Source organism: Sorex fumeus, unplaced genomic scaffold (genome assembly GCF_029834395.1).
Source record: "Sorex fumeus unplaced genomic scaffold, SorFum_2.1 ptg000122l, whole genome shotgun sequence".
Taxonomy (NCBI): Eukaryota; Metazoa; Chordata; class Mammalia; order Eulipotyphla; family Soricidae; genus Sorex; species Sorex fumeus.
Genome location: NW_026606179.1, coordinates 23,724,491 through 23,744,479, shown reverse-complemented (window position 1 = coordinate 23,744,479; position 19,989 = coordinate 23,724,491). Strand labels below are relative to the sequence as shown.

Sequence of the window (19,989 nt, the reverse complement as noted above, 5' to 3'; positions counted from 1 at the left end):
ATTTTCTCTTTTGTGCTTCTAATATCACTTACATAGTTAACCGTGGTGCAAGTGTCTCCTGCATGAATAAAATCTGTTTTCGCAGAAATGTTCCTTTGAGAACTGGAGCCAGAGTACAGCAGCGGGTAAGGTGCTTGCCCTGCACGCGCCTGACCCCGGTTATCCAGGGGTTGATCCCCGGCATCCTGTATGTCCTGTGAGCACCGCCAGGACTAATTCCTGAGGGAAGAGCCAGAAGTGACCCCAGAGCATTGCTGGGTGTGACCAAAACACTAGAAAACCTTTTGAATTTTCCCTAAAGGCCAAATGTAAAATAGTGTCTATCCACCAGAGTGTCCAGGGCAGGCTGTGGCGAGGCTCTGATTGTGCTGGGCCGTGAGCACAGCAGCCTGGGCTAGGTCTGCCATCTGCATCCGGTGAAATCCCAGGCTGGCAGTGTGTGGGGGTGAGGGGGAACGTAAGAAGCAGGACATTCCTACTAGAGTATCTTAAAAATCTATTTCAAAGAAAAGTTTCACCAGTTCTAAATTCTGTCCATCCTGCTGGAGAGTAGCTTTAAGGAATTGTCTGTAAGTAGGCAGCTGGGGAAGGAGACACCACGCTGGCCAGTGTCCATCATTCTCCTGCAAGGTGGCCTTGTCACCTGCTGTCCCCGTCACCTTTCCAATCCGGATCCCCTCCCAGAGAACCCAGAATGTCTGAAAATAACTGTTATGAATGTCTGGATCCATTTTTTTTTCTTCACAAAAACATTGGGAATAACCACAAATACTGCTTACAAAAATAAAGTTATCACAGCTCAGGCAGTGGCCGCAGGAGCTCGAGCTTGTCACTCGGGGGCTTCCTCCGGAGGTGCCACTTCCATCAGCATCTGCAGGTACATGGTGAGGGGCTCTGGAACAAAAGGCACCAGAAGTGGAGTCAGAAGGAGGCCACACAGAGACTTCCCCACTGGTGCCACGGGGTTGCTCTGGGCATTCCTTCAGAGGGTAGTGTCTCTGTCCCAGTGGGCACCTGTGGCCAGAGGCCATCCAAGACCATCCTGTGAGCCACTGTGCTCAGGGAGGGCGTGCTCCCTCTGAGGCATCTGCCACCAAGTTATAGGAGAGAGAGGAATGAGCTTAGTGTATTTAGGGAAGTGAAATGATTTTCGAGAAGCCAGGACAGAGGTGGCAGGGGTAAGGTCGGCCACTTGCCTCTGCCCTTGCGGGGACCTCTGCCCTTCTGTTCCTCACTAACCTTCAGGCTGTCCTTTTGGTGATACTCACTTGAGATTTTCTGAGCCCATGCAAACTTATAGTAGACGAAAAGGAAGTAAAATATCAGGCCGCTCAGGATGAAGATCACACAGTACAGGTATTCCCACGCGGGCTCACTGATGATTGGCGCCAAGACCAGAAACACCGACACCAGCGTCACCAGGATGGGGATTACGATGGGCACCTGCAAGACACAGTGTGGGTCAGGTGAGCCCCTGCCGTGGGTCTCGGTGGAAGATCCACTCTAAAGGAAACACTGGCTAGAAAAAGATACAATAGAGTCCAAAAATCACTCATTTCAATCATTCTAAGTAATTTTGCCAACCTTAAATTTTTTTTACTCTACCTGTTTTTTTCCTTTCCTTCCCCTAAAAGATAAAGAAAATGCCAAATATGACATTATATGACTGTAAAATACAGTGTCTCAAATGAGGGAGGACTTCATATGTTTAACACTCTTATTTCCCTCTCCCTCCCCTCCACCCACCTTTTTTTTCCACCTTGCCTTGCACACGACTGGCCCAGCCAACCCAGGTTCAATTCCTTTGCCCCTCTAGGAGAGTTCAGAAAGCTTCCAAGGGCATCTTACCTGCACGGCAAAGCCTGGCAAGCTCCCCGTGATGTATTCGATATGCCAAGCACAGTAACAACAAGTCTCACAATGGAGACTTTACTGGGCCCGCTCTAGCAAACTGATGAACAATGGGAGGACAGTGCTACAGTGCCATAGATTTGCTAGAGATTCGGCAGTTTATCCTACATGATGTCTATTCCAGCTTTGCCTGACAATTTAATCCTCTTTACCTATCTGGGCTTAAGCGATAGCAGAGCGATAGGGCGTTTGCCTTGCGCACTGCCGGCCCGGCCAACCTGGGTTTGATTCTTCTGCCCCACTTGGAGAACCCGGCGAGAGTATTCCACCCGCACGGTAAAGCCTGGCAAGCTCCCCGTGATGTATTCGATATGCCAAAAACAGTAACAACAAGTCTCACGATGGAGATAGTATAGGGCCTGCTCAAGCAGGCAAACCTGGTTTTTACCCATCAATGTCAGAGAAAGCTGGAGCTGCAGAACCTCAGGCAGTTCCTATCCAATTGGCCTACTTTTTCTTACTTGGAACCTCCCAGGAAGTGCAGGGGGCAAAGGGATATTCCACCTGATTGTACAAGTCTGAAGGTTCAGGGCAGGCTACCAGGTGACACCCGAAGTTTGGGGAACCACTGGGGTGACAGCCAGTGGTGCCCCCACTTCTGAATCACCAGATAGGTAGGCTGAAGACAGGCAAGGAATCCAATTCCACCAGATCTGGACCCAGCCTTTTCTCCAGGTTAGAAGGGGCATTAAAATAGAAGGAATCAGGGTAAGTGAGTGAGTCAGAAAGAAAAAGATAAACACCAGAGGATCTCACTCAGTAGAGTATAAGGAACAAAGCACAGGGCTACTCTCCCCCAATCGAGATAACCCTGAGAGACGCCAAGAGAACCCTGTGATCTATGGGGGTCGTCGGGGGCTTCCCAGCACTCTGGTGGTTGACATGGAGCAGTGACACTGCAAATATAAGTCAGTAACGCTGGTACTTTTTTTTCTTTTTGGGTTACTCCTGGTGGTGCTCAGGGGACCAAATGGGATGCTGGGAATCGAACCCAGGTCGGCCACGTGCAAGGCATACGCCCTCCCCACTGTGCTATGGCTCCAGCCCCAACGCTGGTACTCTTGTAAGTCCATCTCTATACAAGTGCCAAAGTGGGGAATTCTGGTATCTCAGAATGCAGGTGAATTCTGTCCAGAATTTAATTTCAGAATTAAATGGATTCTTTAGCAGCCTTTGTTCAGACTTGTACATAATGTTTCTTTTTAATTGGACCCATTTGTTACTTTTTATTTATTTATTTTTGCTTTTTGGGTCACACCCTGCGATGCACAGGGGTTACTCCTGGTTCTGCTCTCAGGAATTACTCCTGGTGGTGCTCACGGGACCACATGGGATGCTGGGAATCGAACCTGAGTCAACTGCGTGCAAGGCAAATGCCCTACCCACTGTGCTATCACTGCAGCCCCCTATTTGTTAATTTTATTTCAGTGTTTTGGGGGAGCGTGTTTGGCCCACACCCGACTGTGGTCAGATAACTCCTGGCAGTGCTGGGGGCTGTATGTGATGCTATTCAAGATGCTATTGAAGAGAAGAGCCTGTTTCAAAATGGAAAGTCACTGTCACTGTCACCGTTCCCCCATTGTTCATCGATTTGCTCAAACGGGTACCAGTAACGTCTCACAACAAATTCTGAGACTCCTTGTTACTATTTTTGGCATACTGAATACATCACAAGTAGCTTGCCAGGCTTTGCTGTGCAGGCGAGATACTCTTGGTAGCTTGCCAGGCTATTGAAGAGAGGCAGAGGAATCGAACTCAGGTTGGCCACATGCAAGGCAACACCCCTACTGGCTGTGGAAAGTACGCGCCTAAAAATTAACAGTTACCACCTCCTAGTTCACTTCAGGAGATCGAATCCACTTGTGACATTTCAAATTCCAGACCTACCTTTATAGGCCTCTCCAGATCTTTCCTTGTAAATCTCATTACAATCAGGCCCAGAACCGTCATTCCATAAAAGAACCATGAAGCAAAACTGAAGTAGTTCACTAATGAGTTGATGTCACCGGGGATGATGTAGATAGTTGCTATGATGCCCTGGGAGAGAGAAGAGTGATGTCTTACTAGATTCTTATTGTATGCAGAAGACATCCCTGTCATTTCATAGCTTTTCCTGAGGAGAAACGCTTTGGCCTCAAGAGAGCTATGGATTCCTTCATATCCAGGGTGAATCTGCTCTGAACTCGGATGACAACCATTCTCTTTGACACTGGAAGAGACTTGGACAATGGTTTAATATTTTGAAGATACGATTTGAAGCAAGACAAATTCAAGCTCTGTCATCTGTGCCCACTTTCTAGTCCCGGCTTTTCCCTCCAGAGGCGTCTGTTCACAGGAGAGGGCTGTGCATCAGCTGAGGAGCGGAATGGCTGATGTCAGCTGCATGGCCCTCCCCTGCCCTTCACACATCCACTTCCTTATCTTGACTAAGAGTGGTGGGAGAATCGTGGCCTGAGTGGATGGTCTGCAGGGACCCAAAACAGTGGCTCATAGGTAAAGGACTCTGACCCTTGGCTGACGAAAACCAGGGGGAAGACGCTGAGGGACCTGTCCTGCACACAAATTCTGAGACTTTGAAATTACTAAACCACAGAGAAAAGCTGTGGTCAGTAGCCAGTTGGTAAAGGCCTTCTACTGCTGCCTGACAAGCAAGTGGAGTGGTCCTCATTTATTGCCTGGGATCCGTGAACATTTGAATTTCCATGTCAGAAGAGTACATGGAACCAGTGTGAGAGATTCAAAGAGCATCTTCCGTGGGTGAATGCAGACACAGGAGCTGTGGAGTTGAATGGCATTGGGGTTTGAAACATGCTTACTCTGTGTGGAGGATGAAGGGAACCTGGGTCCTTAGAAAGTACATCAATACAGACCTAATCAATACTGACGTATCAATACCAGCCTGTGATGCCGTGCAAAGGGAAGGAATAAGAACGTTGGTTTTTTGTTTTGTGTTTTGTGAGGACATTTGTGCTTACACAAAAGATGATGGCGGGAGCTGGAGTCAGGCGCCGGACATTGATGTAGGAGAGGACTTTCAGCATGTGGCCCTCCCGGCCTGCCACGTACACAAGTCTGGAAAACAGGGATGGGAGTCTGGGTATGAGCGTGGGCATCTTCCGTGGGGACCTGAAGCCTTGAGCAAGGGCAGGGGAGCCCCCTAAGCAGGGAAAGGGAGGTTCAGGGAACCCCTACCACAGAGGAGACGCCAGATCTGAGCCCTAATAGGGATGAAAGAAACAGTGTCAAGACTGACTGGCACCCCTCAGACCCTGTGCTTGGAGCCCTGCCAGGAGCAAGTTTGGGTGTCCCTGCACTGCGGGACTCTCGCTCCAGGCCGGCCACAGTGTTTCCGTATTGTAAAAAAAATCAAGAGGGGTAGGGGGGGAGCAAAACAGCAGGCAGGGCATTTGCTTTGCACTCAACAGACCTGGGTTTGATCTCTGGCATCCCATATGGTTTCCCAAGCCCATCGGGAGTGCTTCCTGAACTCAGAGCCAGGAGTACGCCCTGAACACTGCCAAGTGTGACACAAAAAGCCAAAAGGAACAACAACATAAATCAGAGTAGTCGCTAGTGAGTGAGTGGGTGAGTGGACAGTAGGGGATTCATTCCCCTGAGAACAACCTGAGGAATCGGTTATCGGAAAGACTTTTGCTTAAAGCATCGAAGTGCGAAGTGGAGAGTAGGTGGTTTGGTTTTGTCCTTGACCACAGAGCTCTGCCCCCAGCCCAAGACGAACCAAAGAAAATTCTAAAAGAGGAGAAAGTTTTAAAAAAATCCTCAGCAGAGAAATTCAGCACCTGAGTTGGGGTGGGTGGAGGTGAAGGAAGCCGGAGCACTGTCGGGCAGGGTTGAGCCGGAGCAGACAGAAGTGAAACTCCCTCCAACCCAACCCAGTTCTGGCAAAAAGACGCTCACATTACTTAGGGACGAAGGTGGGTGTCCCAAGCTGTGACCTTGCAAGCTGAATTATAAGATAGGGCACAGAAGGGTTTGTAAGATAGGGCTCCGTGGTTCTTAAACTTCTCCAGGTTTCTTAAATGTCTGTGACCCTTCTCTCCCCAGAACTGTAACATGGGAGTGCAGTCACAAACGCCTGGCCTCATCACACTTCTCAACTCTCATTGGAAACTATTAAAAAAACAAACAGAAAGAAAACAACAATGACAATTTGAGTTGTCAGAGAGCTTCCGGGGTGGCCAGGTTTTTCGAGAGCCTCGTGTTCAGTGCAGAGAGCCAGATGGGGGCATGGCTCAGATTCCAATCACTTGCCCACAGACACAGGGCCATGAGTCACACCCAAGGCCACCTGCACACACAGGTGACACTGCCAGCGCTGCTCCTAGGGATTCCCCAGGGGAGAAAGCCTCAGAGATGACGCAGGAAGTGGCGAGGGCCAGCCTGAGAGCAGGGAATAAAGGGGCAACATACAACAACAGTATGCATGGAGGTTTTCTTGCCATACCCAATGGCGTACAGGAGTTGCTCTTAGAGGTACCCAGGGCCCATGTGGTGCCAAGGACAACTCAGGCCTCCTATATGAAAAACACATGCTCAGCACATTGAGCGATCCCTAAGAAATCTCTTCAAAGTGATGAGATAAATTGATTTTCATATTAGAATTCTGTGCAGTTAAGTTATACTGGGCAGATACATTTTTAGGTAAATGAGACACCACTTTCCAATTCTCATTGGAAACTTAAAAAGATCAGCAATGATCAGCAAATTTGAAAGAAGTTGAAGAAGCAATGTTAAGGTAACAAAATATATTGGCGCGTAGGTACTAGATTTTACATTTTTAATAAATGATTTTAAGTAGGGCTCAAGAGATGGTACTGGAGGTAAGGTGCTTGTCTTGTATATAGCAGATCCCAGTAACCCTGGCACCGTGGATGGTTCCCTGAGCACTGTCCTAGGAATAAACCATGAGTACCAACAGGTGTGACTGAAGAAACCCAAAATATAATTTTTCTCATAGATACTGTCCAAGGGCTGGGTTTATTAAGGTATAGCTGGCATTCTAAATGATGTAGAAGGTTATAAGTACTTAGAAAAAAACTCACATTTGGCAGATTTGATTAGGTTGCATTTTAAGGGGAATGATTAAAAATATCGGCTAGAGTAAAAAGGGAATAATGGATATTTTCTGAATAATCAGGTCGATTTTTTTTTCATCTTCACTAATGCTGGGACTGTCATTTGGTGCAAGGCGATTTCTCATAAAGCCTCTTTTGAAAGCTCTCCTATTACACTCAGCTCCACTTGGCTCTATCCCAAGTCCTAAGAACACAAAAAACTAACTCAAAATGTCGAATATACACCTATGTTGACTGCAGTTCTATGTATAATAGCCAACATTAGAAACAACCCAAGTGACCAACAACAGATCAATGGATAAAAAACTGGTCCATACCCAGACTGAAGCAGAGTGGTACATTCAGCTCTAAGGACAGATGCAATCTTGCCTCTTGCTACAACTAGTTTGGAGCTAGAGGGCTCACGTTAAAATAAAGGAGACAGACAAGTGCCAGGTCTCATCTATGTGTGGATAGAAACAAAGGAGGGGATGGGTGGTTTCTAATGACACTCCCTCTCGGATTATGGAACTCAGATTATGGAATAAGGTGCCTGAATAGATTAAAAGAGTTTCCCTAGATTGTAGAAGAAGCGGACACAGGACACCAGGTCAGAGGTGGAGGGGCAGCAACTGTGCATACACAACACGATTGTGACCCTGTTACTTCAATACGCAGCTTGAAAGATCAGATACAGAGCCAAAGAGATAGCACTGTGGGTAGGACACTTGCCCTTGCATGTGGCCAACCTGGGTTCAATTCCTGGCACCCCACGTGGTCCCCTGAGTTCCACAAGAATTGATCCCATGGGGTGAGGGTTGGGGGGAGGGATACTGGGGACATTGGTGGTGGAAAATGCACACTAATGGAGGGATGGGTGTTGAATCATTGTATCATTGAAACTCAATCATGAAAGCTTTGTAACTATCTCATGGTGATTCAATTAAGAAAATTAATTTAAAAAAAGAAAGAATTGATCCCTGAATGCATCCAAGTGTGGTTAAAAAAAAGTACAAGAAAAAATATCAGATACAATAATGCAGCAGTCTAAAATTTTGTAAGAAAAGCGAAAATGATCATTTATATTTTAAAATATATGTGTCTGAAATAATTTTTTTAAAAAAATCAACTTATGCCAAAAATATTTTCTCAAGCCAGGAAAACACAAAAAAAAAGAGTATGTTAGGGGCTGGAGTGATAGCACAGTGGGTAGGGCATTTGCCTTGCATGCAGCCAACATGGCCGACCCGGGTTCGATTCCCAGCATCCCATATGGTCCCCCGAGCACTGCCAGGAGTAATTCCTGAATGCATGAGCCAGGAGTAACCCCTGAGCATCGCCGGAACATCTAATGTAGGTGTCCGCACAGGTTTCTGTCCTGCATCGACCCAAAAAGCAAAAAAAAAAAAAAAAGAGTATGTTAGGAATTCATTTAGTTGTAGCCGACACAGTAAATGTGGCCAGCACCCACTTGCTGGCTAGATACTTGACTCCAGGTTGAGGTTTGTGGAAAGAAACAGCCAAGCCCAGTAGGACTGGGGTTGGAGAGGAAGGACACACCACCAGGCACTCCTGGCTACCGACTGAGCAACAACATCAGACAAACTAGAGCTGAAGGACAGAGAGTTCCTGCTGGAAAACGGAACAGTCTACCACGAAGATACGAGAAACAGGCACCTTTATTTAAAAAAATCTTTGGTTTTGTTTTGGGACCATACCCAGTGGTACTCAGGGCTTACTCCTAGTCCTATGCTCAGGGATCGTGCCTGACAGTGCTCAGAGAACCATAATGGGGTGCTGGGTATCGAACTCAGGTTGGTCACGTGCAAGGCAAGCGCCTTACCCATTATACTATCTCTCTGGTCCCAGAAATAAAACATACAAGACTCAGGGACTCGGACAATAGCATAGTGGGTAGGTCATTTGCCTTGCATGCGGCTGACCCAGGTTCAATCCCAGATGCTCTCCAGAGAACAGTCAGGAGTAATTCCTGAGCACAGAGTCAGGTGTAAACCCTGAGCATCTCTGTGTGCGCCCCTCCCCCTCCTATAAAATATACAAGGCACAAATCCACAAGGGTGGAAGATGTGAACAGTCAAGGTAGACACTTAACCAGAATATAAGTATTCAGAAATTAATAGAATGTCCATTATTTTCAATACCATCTTAAGCATAAAAACTACCAGTAAGCCACAGGGGATGTGTCAAAACAACTGAAGAAGTGGTGATGACGGTAAGTCAGGACTACAAAGGCAAAAATCTCCATTTGAAAATGACACACTTGAATTTTGAAAAGTTGCAAGTAGTGCTAATTCCCAGAACAAACTGATGAAAGTGGACGGAATGGAGTTGCTGGGTAGAGGAGAGACCATCTCAGAATGATGCTGTGAATCCACTCTTTAAATCTCACAGTTTTCCACGAATCAACAAATCTAGACTCTGAACACAAGCAGAAAGAGGGGAAGCTTACACATGTGGATCTGGAATGTTCACTTGGCAAGGAACATCTAATGTAGGTGTCACGCAGGTTTCTGTCCTGCAGCTGTGAAATGTTCCAGTGATCGTGAGACGAGACAAGAATGGTCAACCAAAGCCAAGGGAACAAGCCCATTGAGGATAACAGTTTGGAATGGGAGGGGGAAGGATAGCTCACTCAGCAAGACTAGGTCACAGGCAAAGATTTTTTTGAGTGAGGGTTTGGGGGAGCGACATTCATGCCTTATAACTTTCTCACAGAGTTATACTCAATGGTATTTTAATCAAGTACAAAGCTAAATGCTAGAAGAAAACAGTTTCTTGAGAAGGGGGAGAGTTTTCTATATGAGATAGAAAAATAGAAACCAGTAAATTAAAGTCTTAGATTTAACTCCATTAAAAGTGACATAATTCAAAAAAAAATAAAAATAAAAATAAAAAAATAAAAAAATAAAAAAAAGTGACATAATTCAATATTGAATAAGTCCCTGGCCATATTCCAAGTTGCTCAAATCCAGGACACTACAAAATTCACTCAAATAATGGATCATATATCTAAATGCAAGAGTTACACCTGTGAAACTTAGAATAGAAAACATTGTGTGATTTGGGCAAAGATTCTTAGAAATGCCAACAAAAGCATGAAAAAATACCCTGGATTTAATTTTTTAAAAATATAGTGTTTTATGGGATTGGAGTTTGAATATTAAATACAATCAAATATTGTGAACAACTTCATAAAAATAAAATTATATATATACATACATATATATATAAAAGGTAAAGGTAAAGGTAAAGGCCCTCCCGTTGTTCGTCGATTTGCTCGAGTGGGCCCAGTAACGTCTCCATTGGAGACTTTGTTGTTACTGTGTTTGGCATATCGAATACATCACAGGTGGCTTGCCAGGCTCTGTCGTGCGGGCGAGATACTCTTGGTAGCTTGCCGGGCTCTCCAAGAGGGGCGGAGGAATTGAACTCGGGTCAGTCATGTTGGCTGCGTGCAAGGCAAACGCCCTACCGCTGTGCTATCGCTCCAGCCCTACATATATATATATATAGTGTTTCAAAAACTGCCATTAAGAAAATAGAAGACTAGGCTAGAGTGGTAGAACAGCTGGTTGGATGCTTGCCTTGCATATGGTGACCCGGGTTTGATTCCTGGCATCCCATATGGTCCCCTGAGCCCCACCACCTCTGTAATTCCTAAGTACAGAGCCAGGTGTGATCCAAATACAGAGAGAGAGAGAGAGAGAGAGAGAGAGAGAGACAGAGAGGTCACTGAGTTGATGATAATGTGCAAAGAGAGTCCCAGATACTTGCATCCAGAATAGATTAGCACCTCAGTAAAATGATGAACAGCCCAGTGTTAAAAGTGGACAAGATTTGAATGCTTTGCCAAAAGATAACATGAATAAATAATAAGCAAGTGAAAAGATGCTCGGTATTATTAGTCTTTAGAGAAGACCACATTAACATAATTGCATACTAAGATCCAGTAGAACAGCTATAATCAGAGAGACAGTGCCAAGTGTTGGTGAGGGTGTGAAGAAACAGAAACTCACATGCACTGTGCACAGGAATAGAAATGGAGCGATCACTGGGCAAAGGGTTAAGCAGCTAAAAGTAACTGTGGCCTAGAGAGATCGCTCAGGGACCGGGGTGCAACAGCACCCTCAGTACCACTGCAATAGCCCTGGTGGTCCCCAGCACCGCAAGGCTCAAACATTACACCAGCCAGCCAGGTTGGCTAAGTATCTCCAAGAGTGACCTTAGACCCTCTGAATACTGCTTGGGAGGCTTAGTAAAAAGAAAAGTATGTCCCAGCAGTTTCATTCCAAAAGAAATGAAAGTACATGGGATGAGTGTGATAAAAGACACAAGAATGTTCATGTCAACATTCTAATAGCCCAAACAGAAGAACAATCTAAAACTCCATCTAAAACTGGATAAACTGTGTATTTCATATATTGAAAAACTGTTCGATAATTAAAATATTTTCTCCTCCCTCCCATGCCATGGGTGAGCTACAAATGGCAAAAAAATATATTAAATTTTTTATAGAGGTGAATAGTATTTTTGTACAAGCATACATCTTTTTTTACCCAGTCATCCATCAGTAGGCCTTTGGAGGTTCCCCAAAGACGTAACTATTGCAAATACTACTGCCTGGCTGTATTTCTCTTTGATTGTTTCTGGGTACACCCAGTGTGACAAGATTTGAGTATTTGTGCAGAGAACAATGTCAGTGGGTGGAGGAATTGGGGGTCATTTAAGGAAGATGTCAGGTGCTGTTTGGGGGGAAAAGAAAAATAATAGGCAAAAAGAAGCCACAAGGATGTTGGTGGAAGATCTCAGGCAGGCTGGTGGTGGTGAAAATGTTGATGATTTTGTGCAACGAGCCCGTGGAAGTTAACATGGTCGTCGCCGTGTTTAAAACTACAGTTTTAAAGAAGAAACATAAAATGCCACGAAGAAACCAGTGCTTCTGTCTCCTGGGGTTGGGGTCAGCGCGCTGTCCCCCAACCAGGAGCCTGAGCCCTGAGGGGTGCCTGAACTGCCCAGAGGAGGTGGAGTTCTTGAGCAGGCCTGCAGAGCCCGGGGACTAGGGCTGGTTCCTCTTTGCTGCAATACCTCCCCACCCCCGCTGCCCCCTACCCAAGGATGAGCGCAGGGGTCCCCTACCTGCCGGCAGTAAAACAGGTTCCGTTAGCAGCCCCGATTGTAGAGAACGCCACGAAGAGGGGGACGACCCAGGAGGCTGGGTACAGAACTCGATCACCGAATGTCTGCGGGAGGAGAGCAATCTGAGGGTCTTTCCCGGGAGAGCGGGTGCTCCCGGCACGAAGGAAATGGAGAGAAGAGCTGCCCCCGCGGACACGCTGGCCCCTTTGGCTCTTGGGAGAGTCGCAGCATCCTTGCCAGGGAACCGTCAACCTTCTTGAGTGCTGGAAGCCCCGCCTCCAAGCAGGGCCACGCCCAAAGCCACGCCCAGCCAATAATCCAACGTGGCCACGCCCACTTAACAGCCACACCCAGTCGATAGCCACGCCCGTTCTGGCCACGCCCCCGCCTAAACTCTAGCTAGCACCGCTGCGCGCAGGGTGATATTGCCTTGCCTTGCCACCACCTACAAAATTAGAACTTATTTCCTTATTTTCGGTCCCACCTCCCCAGCCTCCAGCACGATGCTCCCCCAACACCACTTCTTGGACCACCTCGTTCCCACGACCACGTTCCTCAGTGCCCCCTCGCATCTTCTCGAAATCAGGCAGCCGCAGGGAGCCCCCCACCCATCCCGACCACGTCTGCGCCCAGCCCCAAGCTGCAGGGGTGTGTGGGGGGGTGGAACCCCGGAGTCCCTGAGCCCTCCCTGACCTGTGGCTTTTCCTATTCGCTTGCCAGTACCGTGCCCTGGCCCAGAGGGCCTGCACTGCAGAGACCCCGGTGCTCACCACAGCCACCGCCTGGGACTGCAGGAGCTCCGTGGCCGTCATCACGGTGAAGTAGGAGACGTTCATGAGGACGTAGCACACGGTCACCAGTGGGATCCCAATGATGATGGCCCGTGGCAGGTTTCTGGGAAAGACGGCGTGTCCGTGAGACTCCCAGAGCGCCTGCCCTGAGTCCTGGGCAGCTTCCCTCTCTTCCTACCAGAGCCCTTGGGAAATAGCCAGGCCCCAGTATGGACCGCTGGCATCTTCAAACAAGAAGGTGGAGGGGCCTCTCTGCTCCTGCTCAGCAAAGTGCTCTTAAAGCACAATGGAGTCTGTGAGATGAGAATTCTGCCTTCTCTCTGCAACCAGTGCTCCTCCAGGACCGAGGTCTCTGGAGGTGAGGCGGGCAAATGAGAAGCCACGAGGGTGGGTCCACCCGTTTCGAAGGAATCCCTTTTACTATTTTGGGATTGTTTTAAAATATGTGTGGAGGCATGTCTAAGCGGTACAGGATGGGAATTACTCCCAATTAGGTGTGTGGAGTGGGCCACCAAGTGCCGGGGATGCCATCTGGGCTCCTACACGCAAGGCCTGCCCTCAGCCACCTCCCAGTCCCGCACCATTTGCTTGAAGGCAAAAATGCTTGCTAGCCCACATTCCCGGCCTGCCCCACCTTCCTCACCTGTAGGGGTTTTTAAGTTCCTCTGTGATATAGTTGAGTTGGTTCCTAGGAGAAAGAGAAAAGTAGTAAGGCACCTCACTGAACGTGCACTTTCGCTTCTTTTCTTTTGTGTTTTTAGTTTTGGGGCCACACCGAGTGGTGCTCAAGTGTGGCCACTGTATCCTCTGTGGTATCACTCCACCCGGGGCTGGAGTGATAGCACAGAGGATAGGGCATTTGCCTTGCACGCAGCTGGCCCATGTTCGATTCCCAGCATCCCATATGGTTCCCTGAGCACGGCCAGGAGTAATTCCTGAGTGCAGAGTCAGGAGTAATCCCTGTGCATCGCCAGGTGTGACTCAAAAAGGAAAAAAAAAAAAGACTCATTCCTGACTCTGTGCTCAGGAATCACTCTTGGCAGGCTCAGTGGACTGTATAGGATATGGGGGTCAAACTGGGTGAGCTGCATGCATGTAAGGCAAACACCTGACACAGTGTACTCCAACCCCGTGATAGTGGACTGACCTGAAGCACAGAAGAATAACATGGGCCACAACTGAGAGATCTCTCCTGCCAAGAGTCAGAGGATCTCTTCCAGAGCCCTTCCCTGGGGTGGGGTAGGGGTGGAGATACTCCCAAGAGTGGCCTGCCTGCCAGTGGGAGAGTCTTTGCCCTCAGTAAGAATCCAGTTAACTTTTCAACAATTAGTGAAGTAAGGAGTCCTGGAGGCGCTTGATAAAAAATAGAGACAAATGCCTGCGGTGGCCTTGGCGAGTCAGAGGGGAAGGATGCACCTGGCCAGCAACCACATGTCTGGCTCAGGGGACACCGACAGAACCTCACCACTTCACCCACCACTTTGCAATTGTTGGTTTGGGGTCCACACCCAGCAGTGCTCAGGGCGTCATGAGATGCCGGGGATCAAACCCAGGTCCCCTGCATGCAAGCCCAGTGCTCGGTCCCGTGAGCCACCCCCCTGCCCTCGACATTTCACTTGGAGACTGAGACTTAGCACTGTGGAATGTTTCTGCCTGGAGCACCGGAGGGGCTGGGAAGGTGCAGGGCCCTGGTGTCTCTGTGGTCTGAGACCAGAAGCACAAGGGTGGGGTGCTTAAGAAAAGGAAGACAGAGGGCTGGGGCAATAGCACAGCAGGTAGGGCGTTTGCCTTGCACGTGGCTGACCCAGGTTCGATTCTCAGCATCCTATATGGTTCCCCGAGCACTGCCAGGAGTAATTACTGAGTGCAGAGCCAGGAATAATCCCTGTGCATTACTGGGTGTGACCCAAAAAGCGAAAATAAAAAAGGGAGACGGGGAAGGGATTTGGGGGTCCCATAGAGCCCCAGAAACGACATGTTATGCTCCCCCCACAGTGTCAGGTGGTGTAAGGAGCGTAAGAAAAGTCACACGCAGAGCATGATCCTCAGGGCATCTCACCATCCATCATAGGCCCAGAGTCCATTGTAAAATGCCAGGCCAATGGCACCCACATTCAGATTTGAACCCTCAAAGGAATTCTCAAAGTTCTTCGTGTTTCCTGCAAGGAAGCCAAACAGAGAATAGTGATGGTTTGGGGGGTGGTCAGCTAATCAGACTGGGACTTTGCATCCTCTCCTCGGGACCGAAGGGGCTGGCCTGGAGACTCAGACTAGGAACCCCGTTCTAGAACCCTGGGGAGCAAAGGTCCTGAGGAAGAGGGAGAGCGTGAAGTGAGGTGGTCCGCGGTGCTCGCCCCTGCCTCTCCCCTACCACCACCACCCTGGCTCTGTCCTGGGCGGCTGCTCACCTTGGGCCAGGAGGACCATTCCGCTGATGATGATGATGGCCACGATCACCAGCTTGGCCGCTGTGAACACGTTCTGGACGTAGCTGCCTAGCCGCACGCTGAATGCGTTCACCGCGGTGATGAGCACTGTGAAGAGAGGAAGCAGTGTCGGGCGGGGGAAAGAGTCTTCTTTTGCAGGCACGCCCAGCTTTGCCAAGTGCCCTCATGCTCCTTTGCTGTCCAGGGGCTGTACCCTCTGAGGGTGCTGGAGCAAGTAGAGGCCCTTCCCCTGCCCCAGCAAGCAGGGACGCTGGCAGTCGGGAGCAGAGCTGCCCCTTCTACATTGTAGCTCCAGACCCACTCTCTGGGTGTGGAGGAGGTCAGAAGGTTGCCCAGGCGACCTGAGCCAGTCTTGGCTGGGCGGCTGCTCACCTTGGGCTGCCCCCCTCCCCGCCCCCCACGAGAGCTTCAGTCCAGTACTCACATATGGCAGCAGCTGCCAGGCACTTGACCACCAGGTCTGGGGGTTTGCAGCCAGAGTAAAAGGGTGCAGCCACATACTCAGAGAAACTGAGGCAGATGATGGCGAAGGACGTAGGCTTGGTGACTAACAGGCTGGTCCAGGAGAGGAGGTAGGCAAGAATGGGGCCGAAGGCCTCCATCAGGTAGGGGTACTCGCCCCCCGACTTGGTAATCATCGTCCCCAGCTCCGCGTAACACAGGGCCCCTGAAACACAGAGATGGGGTGCCCACCCCCAGCCTCCCATGAGGCATTATCCTTGCCCACCCGGGGACCCAATTCACCCCACCATGCACACACGCATCCTCGCAGGGTGTGAGGTCAGGGTCCCCCGGGCTCAGTCCCACAGCCCACAGGGAATGATCGCGGGGAGCAGAGCGTTACCCAGTGTGGCGAGAACCCCACAGGCAGCCCAGATGATGAGACAAGGCCCCACGGCTACTGTGTTGCTGAGCACGGACTTGGGGGAAATGAAGATGCCGGAGCCGATGATGGTGCCCACGATGATGCAGATCCCACTGAGCAGGCCCACCTGGGGAGTGCCGGGGACCAGGGGATCAGTGCTGCTCCCTACTCACATGCAGGCCCGATGGCCGTCCTCCCTCTACTGCAGTGCAGCCCTGAGGGAGCCGGGGTCCCCAGTCACCCCCTGTTCCTGGGGATTCACACCAGGATCCTGAGCTGGGCATGCCCAGCAGGCATGAATCAGACCCACTGTGCCAGGACGAAGCAGAGGCACAGAGCATGGCAGTGCCCACAGCTAGCTCAGGCTCCCCGCCCCAATCTCTGCCCTTGCCACCAGGCCATGGTACTTTAGAAAAACAGTCACTGGCAAGGACTCGCCTCTTTGCTGGGCAGCTGGGCCCCTGAAGCTAAGAGTGAAGTCAGGACTGGGAGTCTCAAAGCTGGGGGCGAGCAAAGGAGACTCCAGGATAAAACCACAGTGTGGGAGGCATGGGGGGGGCGGGGGACGGGGTGGGGGGGAGGCTTCCTGCCCCCACCCGCTGATTCCATCCCAGCGCAGCTCAGGAACAGGCAGAAGTGACCGATGAGGAACAAACCCTGGATGGAGGCTGACTGGAAAGGGACTTGAGGAAAACTTCTGAGGAGAACAAATTTGTGGACGTGCATCAAATTGGGATGTGACAGAGCTATGCCGTCCATGTTTATCAACTGCACATGGACGGAGAAGGAAAACATTTCTTGAAGGAAGAAAATGTGTGACTCAAGTCTGAAGCTCACAGCAACTGCCCGGAAGCCCGACATTGCCTTTGGGGGCGGGACTAGGCATGCACCCACCCAAAGGGGTCCCACATGGGGGCTGGGGGCCAAGGTCCTTCTCTACTCTGGCCTCAACGTCAGGTGGGGTGCAGATGGTCTCAACTTTCCTCTGCTAAAGCCAGATTGGTTCACCGGCACCCTAAGCTTCCCCTCCCACCCCAATACCTTCTGTAAGGCTTGCATCAACCCACCCCTTCCCCACTCAGAATGCCTCACTCGGTCAGGGCAATTGAGCTCTCTTGAGGACTTCCTGGGGAGCCCCCAGACCAATCCGTCAACCAATCGGACTTTCCCCTGAGTCTGCCTCCATCTCCTTAGGGCTGAGCCCACCTGGTCTGCCCCAGGGCCACCCTCACCCATCAGCCAGAAGCTGCACCGCGCACAAAGGGGAACCAGATTCCCACCCAGAATTCCCCTGTGCTCAGGCTCATTCCTTGGAGCATCCACTGGGCTGACTGTTCTGTCATTTCCCCCTGAGACTCGCCACTCAGCTAGACTCCTTGATACGGCGTTCCCATCCCCCAGGACCCCCAACGTGACAGCAGCATGTCTTGGGGAAGATGCTCTCTCAGGGACCCAGAGGCTGCAGGTCCTCTTGGACCCTCGGAAAGTGTCCAGTGCCTGGGCACACACCTTCCCTCCAGTAACCCTGGCACGGCCACACCTGTCCCAAGAACATGCTGAGTGTGCTGGGAGAGAAGTGAGGCAAGTCCAAAGACTTGCTTATCAAAGGAGTGGGGGGGGGGGAGGGAGAGAAAAACGGAGAGAGAGGGAGAGAGAGGAAGAGAAAGAGAGAGAGGGAGAGAGAGGAAAAGAGGGAGAGAGACGGAGAGAAAGAGAGGGGAAGAGAGAGAGAGAGAGAGAGAGAGAGAGAGAGAGAGAGAGTTCCCGAATCAGCACGCCCGCCCCGCTGACCGGCCCTTTGTGATGTGCCCTGCTGTGCCCGTCACCCGACGCCTGCCTCACCTCCTTCTGGAGAGTGGTGGTCTTGGGCTCATTGCTCTGGATGGACTTCTCATCCTCTCGCCTCTTCCTCAGGCTCGTCCCCTCCATGTCCTCCTCCTGCCGGTCCTAGGAGGCTGGAGGCTGCAAGGAAGGATGGAGGATGGGACTGGATTCAGAAAACGTTCTTGCAGGCAAGAGGCAAATGGCAACTCAGCGAGGACCTCACTCGGAAAGCAGCGTGTGAGCCACGATGACAGGGCCAATCAGCGGAGTGGGTCCGAGGAGAGCCGTTGGCTCGGTGCTGCAAGTTCCCCGTTCATCCTTTGCCCCGGGCTTGGAGCCAGCCTGCTCTTCTCCCAACCACCCCGTCGTACGCACAACTCCAGGCCTGCATCCTCCGCACCTAAGCCCCCGCCATGAAGCCTTGCAAAGCGTTTCCTCTCGCAGGACCCAGCTTCATTTGACTTCACAAGAGACACGTGCCATTGGAACGCATCCCAGGAGAGGTTGCGATGGAGGGTGGAATGCGAGTCTCGTGACGGCACCAAGGAAAGCCCTTCTTGCAGAACAGTGGGTGGCCCCGGGGATGGAAGGGAAGAGGCTGCGGACAAGCTGCTCAAGGCTAAGGAGCCGGGGGTCACTGCCCATCGCTGGCTGGCCCCTCCAGCCGGGAGAGTCGGCCGTCCAATCACCCAAGGCCTTACCTTCTCCCTTGACCTTGGGGAGCCAGGGAGCTGCCCGGCGTTGGCTGTCTCCGTCTGCAGTCGCACCCCAGGAATGGCCATGTCTTATGCCCAGGAGTAGAGGGAGCCAGAAGGTACAGAGGTCAACAAAGCTAATTATTAAACACCTTTTTTTTTTTTCAAAACAGCAAAGCTGAGATACACCACACCAAAAAAGCAGAGGCGATCCAAGGCCGCTCCAAAAATGTTTGGGTTTTGTTCACTTGGCTCTAGCTTCTATTTATTTTTCCTTTGTCCCCTAGGCTAGATTTTCTTTCCCCCCATATCAGTTACATCCTCTAGGGAAAAATCTCTCCCAACAACTGGCCGCAGAAACTGATTGGCACTGACTCTTTATGCCCCCATATTATCTTTACAGCCCTCAAACAACCACCTCGGGCATACTCAGGAACTGCCCCAGCGCCACCATCATTCCTGCCCCAGGCCTTCATCCTCACCTGCTCCCACCCCCTGAGGGCAGGTGGGGGCCATCCAGACTTGGATTTGCCAGTAACTGACAGAGGAGGGGCCGTGGGGTACTGCAGGGCACTGCACCTGGCATGTATAGCCCTGCAACTGCCAGGCATCCCGTCCCACGTTCACACTGTCGTCAGCTCCTGAGAGACCATAGAAGCAGAGACCCCAGCGTGGCAGGATGCACTGACCCCCACCATGGGACCCTACAGAGCCCCCCCAGCTGCTCCTAGGAGGAGGAGCCTGTCCCCCTCCCCCCTCAACACACACACACACACACACACACACACACACACTGGGGCTGCACTTTTCTTTCTATAGAGTCACGTTTTATTGGCTTCGCCTGGGTTGCCACTGATGGAAACCCAGGGAGCTGGCATCATGCCTCCGTGGGTGCCACCAGGAAGGGCCCCTCCTCTCCTCGCCTCTGCTCCCCACCCCTCTGCCCTGTCCCTCTCATTCTCCTGAAGCTGATCCAAGAGAGCTGTGGGTTTGTTGTTGCGGCTAAGAGGTGTCTGAAGGAAGCATTGTTGTCCTTATCATGGCCACCACCGGCCCCCTCACCCCCTGCCTGCAGCTCTTTTTGGGGAAAGTTTGATGTATCTCCAGTAGCCAGCTGAGGCCAAAGGTCACAGGCCAGACTTGGCTGCATTGGGGCGGGGGGGAGGAGGGGCACTTTGGAAGCCTTTGGGGGAACTGGGCACTCTGAAAGCGGACAAGCGCTCC

The 19,989-nt window shown here is 50.6% G+C and overlaps 1 protein-coding gene across 1 annotated transcript; it reads right to left on the bottom strand.

The window, feature by feature from the left end:
- Positions 1 to 726: 726 nt before the first annotated feature.
- Positions 727 to 18,847, bottom strand: SLC7A9 (solute carrier family 7 member 9). Its single transcript, XM_056136747.1, has 13 exons — positions 18,772 to 18,847; positions 18,089 to 18,208; positions 16,226 to 16,373; positions 15,806 to 16,048; positions 15,343 to 15,468; positions 14,994 to 15,093; positions 13,578 to 13,622; positions 12,914 to 13,037; positions 12,144 to 12,247; positions 4,887 to 4,983; positions 3,799 to 3,948; positions 1,269 to 1,443; positions 727 to 894 (listed from the first exon to the last, which is right to left on the bottom strand). The coding sequence occupies exons 2-13, from the start codon at positions 18,173 to 18,175 to the stop codon at positions 830 to 832; spliced, it is 1,464 nt and encodes a 487-aa protein (XP_055992722.1). The 5' UTR covers positions 18,176 to 18,208; positions 18,772 to 18,847; the 3' UTR covers positions 727 to 829.
- Between the last annotated feature and the right edge of the window lie 1,142 nt (positions 18,848 to 19,989).

What these genes read in the sequence shown, in the direction of transcription:
- SLC7A9 (XM_056136747.1), bottom strand. Translation starts at nt 18,175, where the DNA reads ATGGAGGGGACGAGCCTGAGGAAGAGGCGAGAGGATGAGAAGTCCATC. An exon ending in CCTGGCAGCTGCTGCCATAT is followed by an intron (nt 15,469 to 15,805) that starts GTGAGTACTGGA and finishes CTCTCTTCACAG; the next exon opens with TGCTCATCACCGCGGTGAAC. An exon ending in CTCCCGCCATCATCTTTTGT is followed by an intron (nt 3,949 to 4,886) that starts GTAAGCACAAAT and finishes TCTCTCTCCCAG; the next exon opens with GGCATCATAGCAACTATCTA.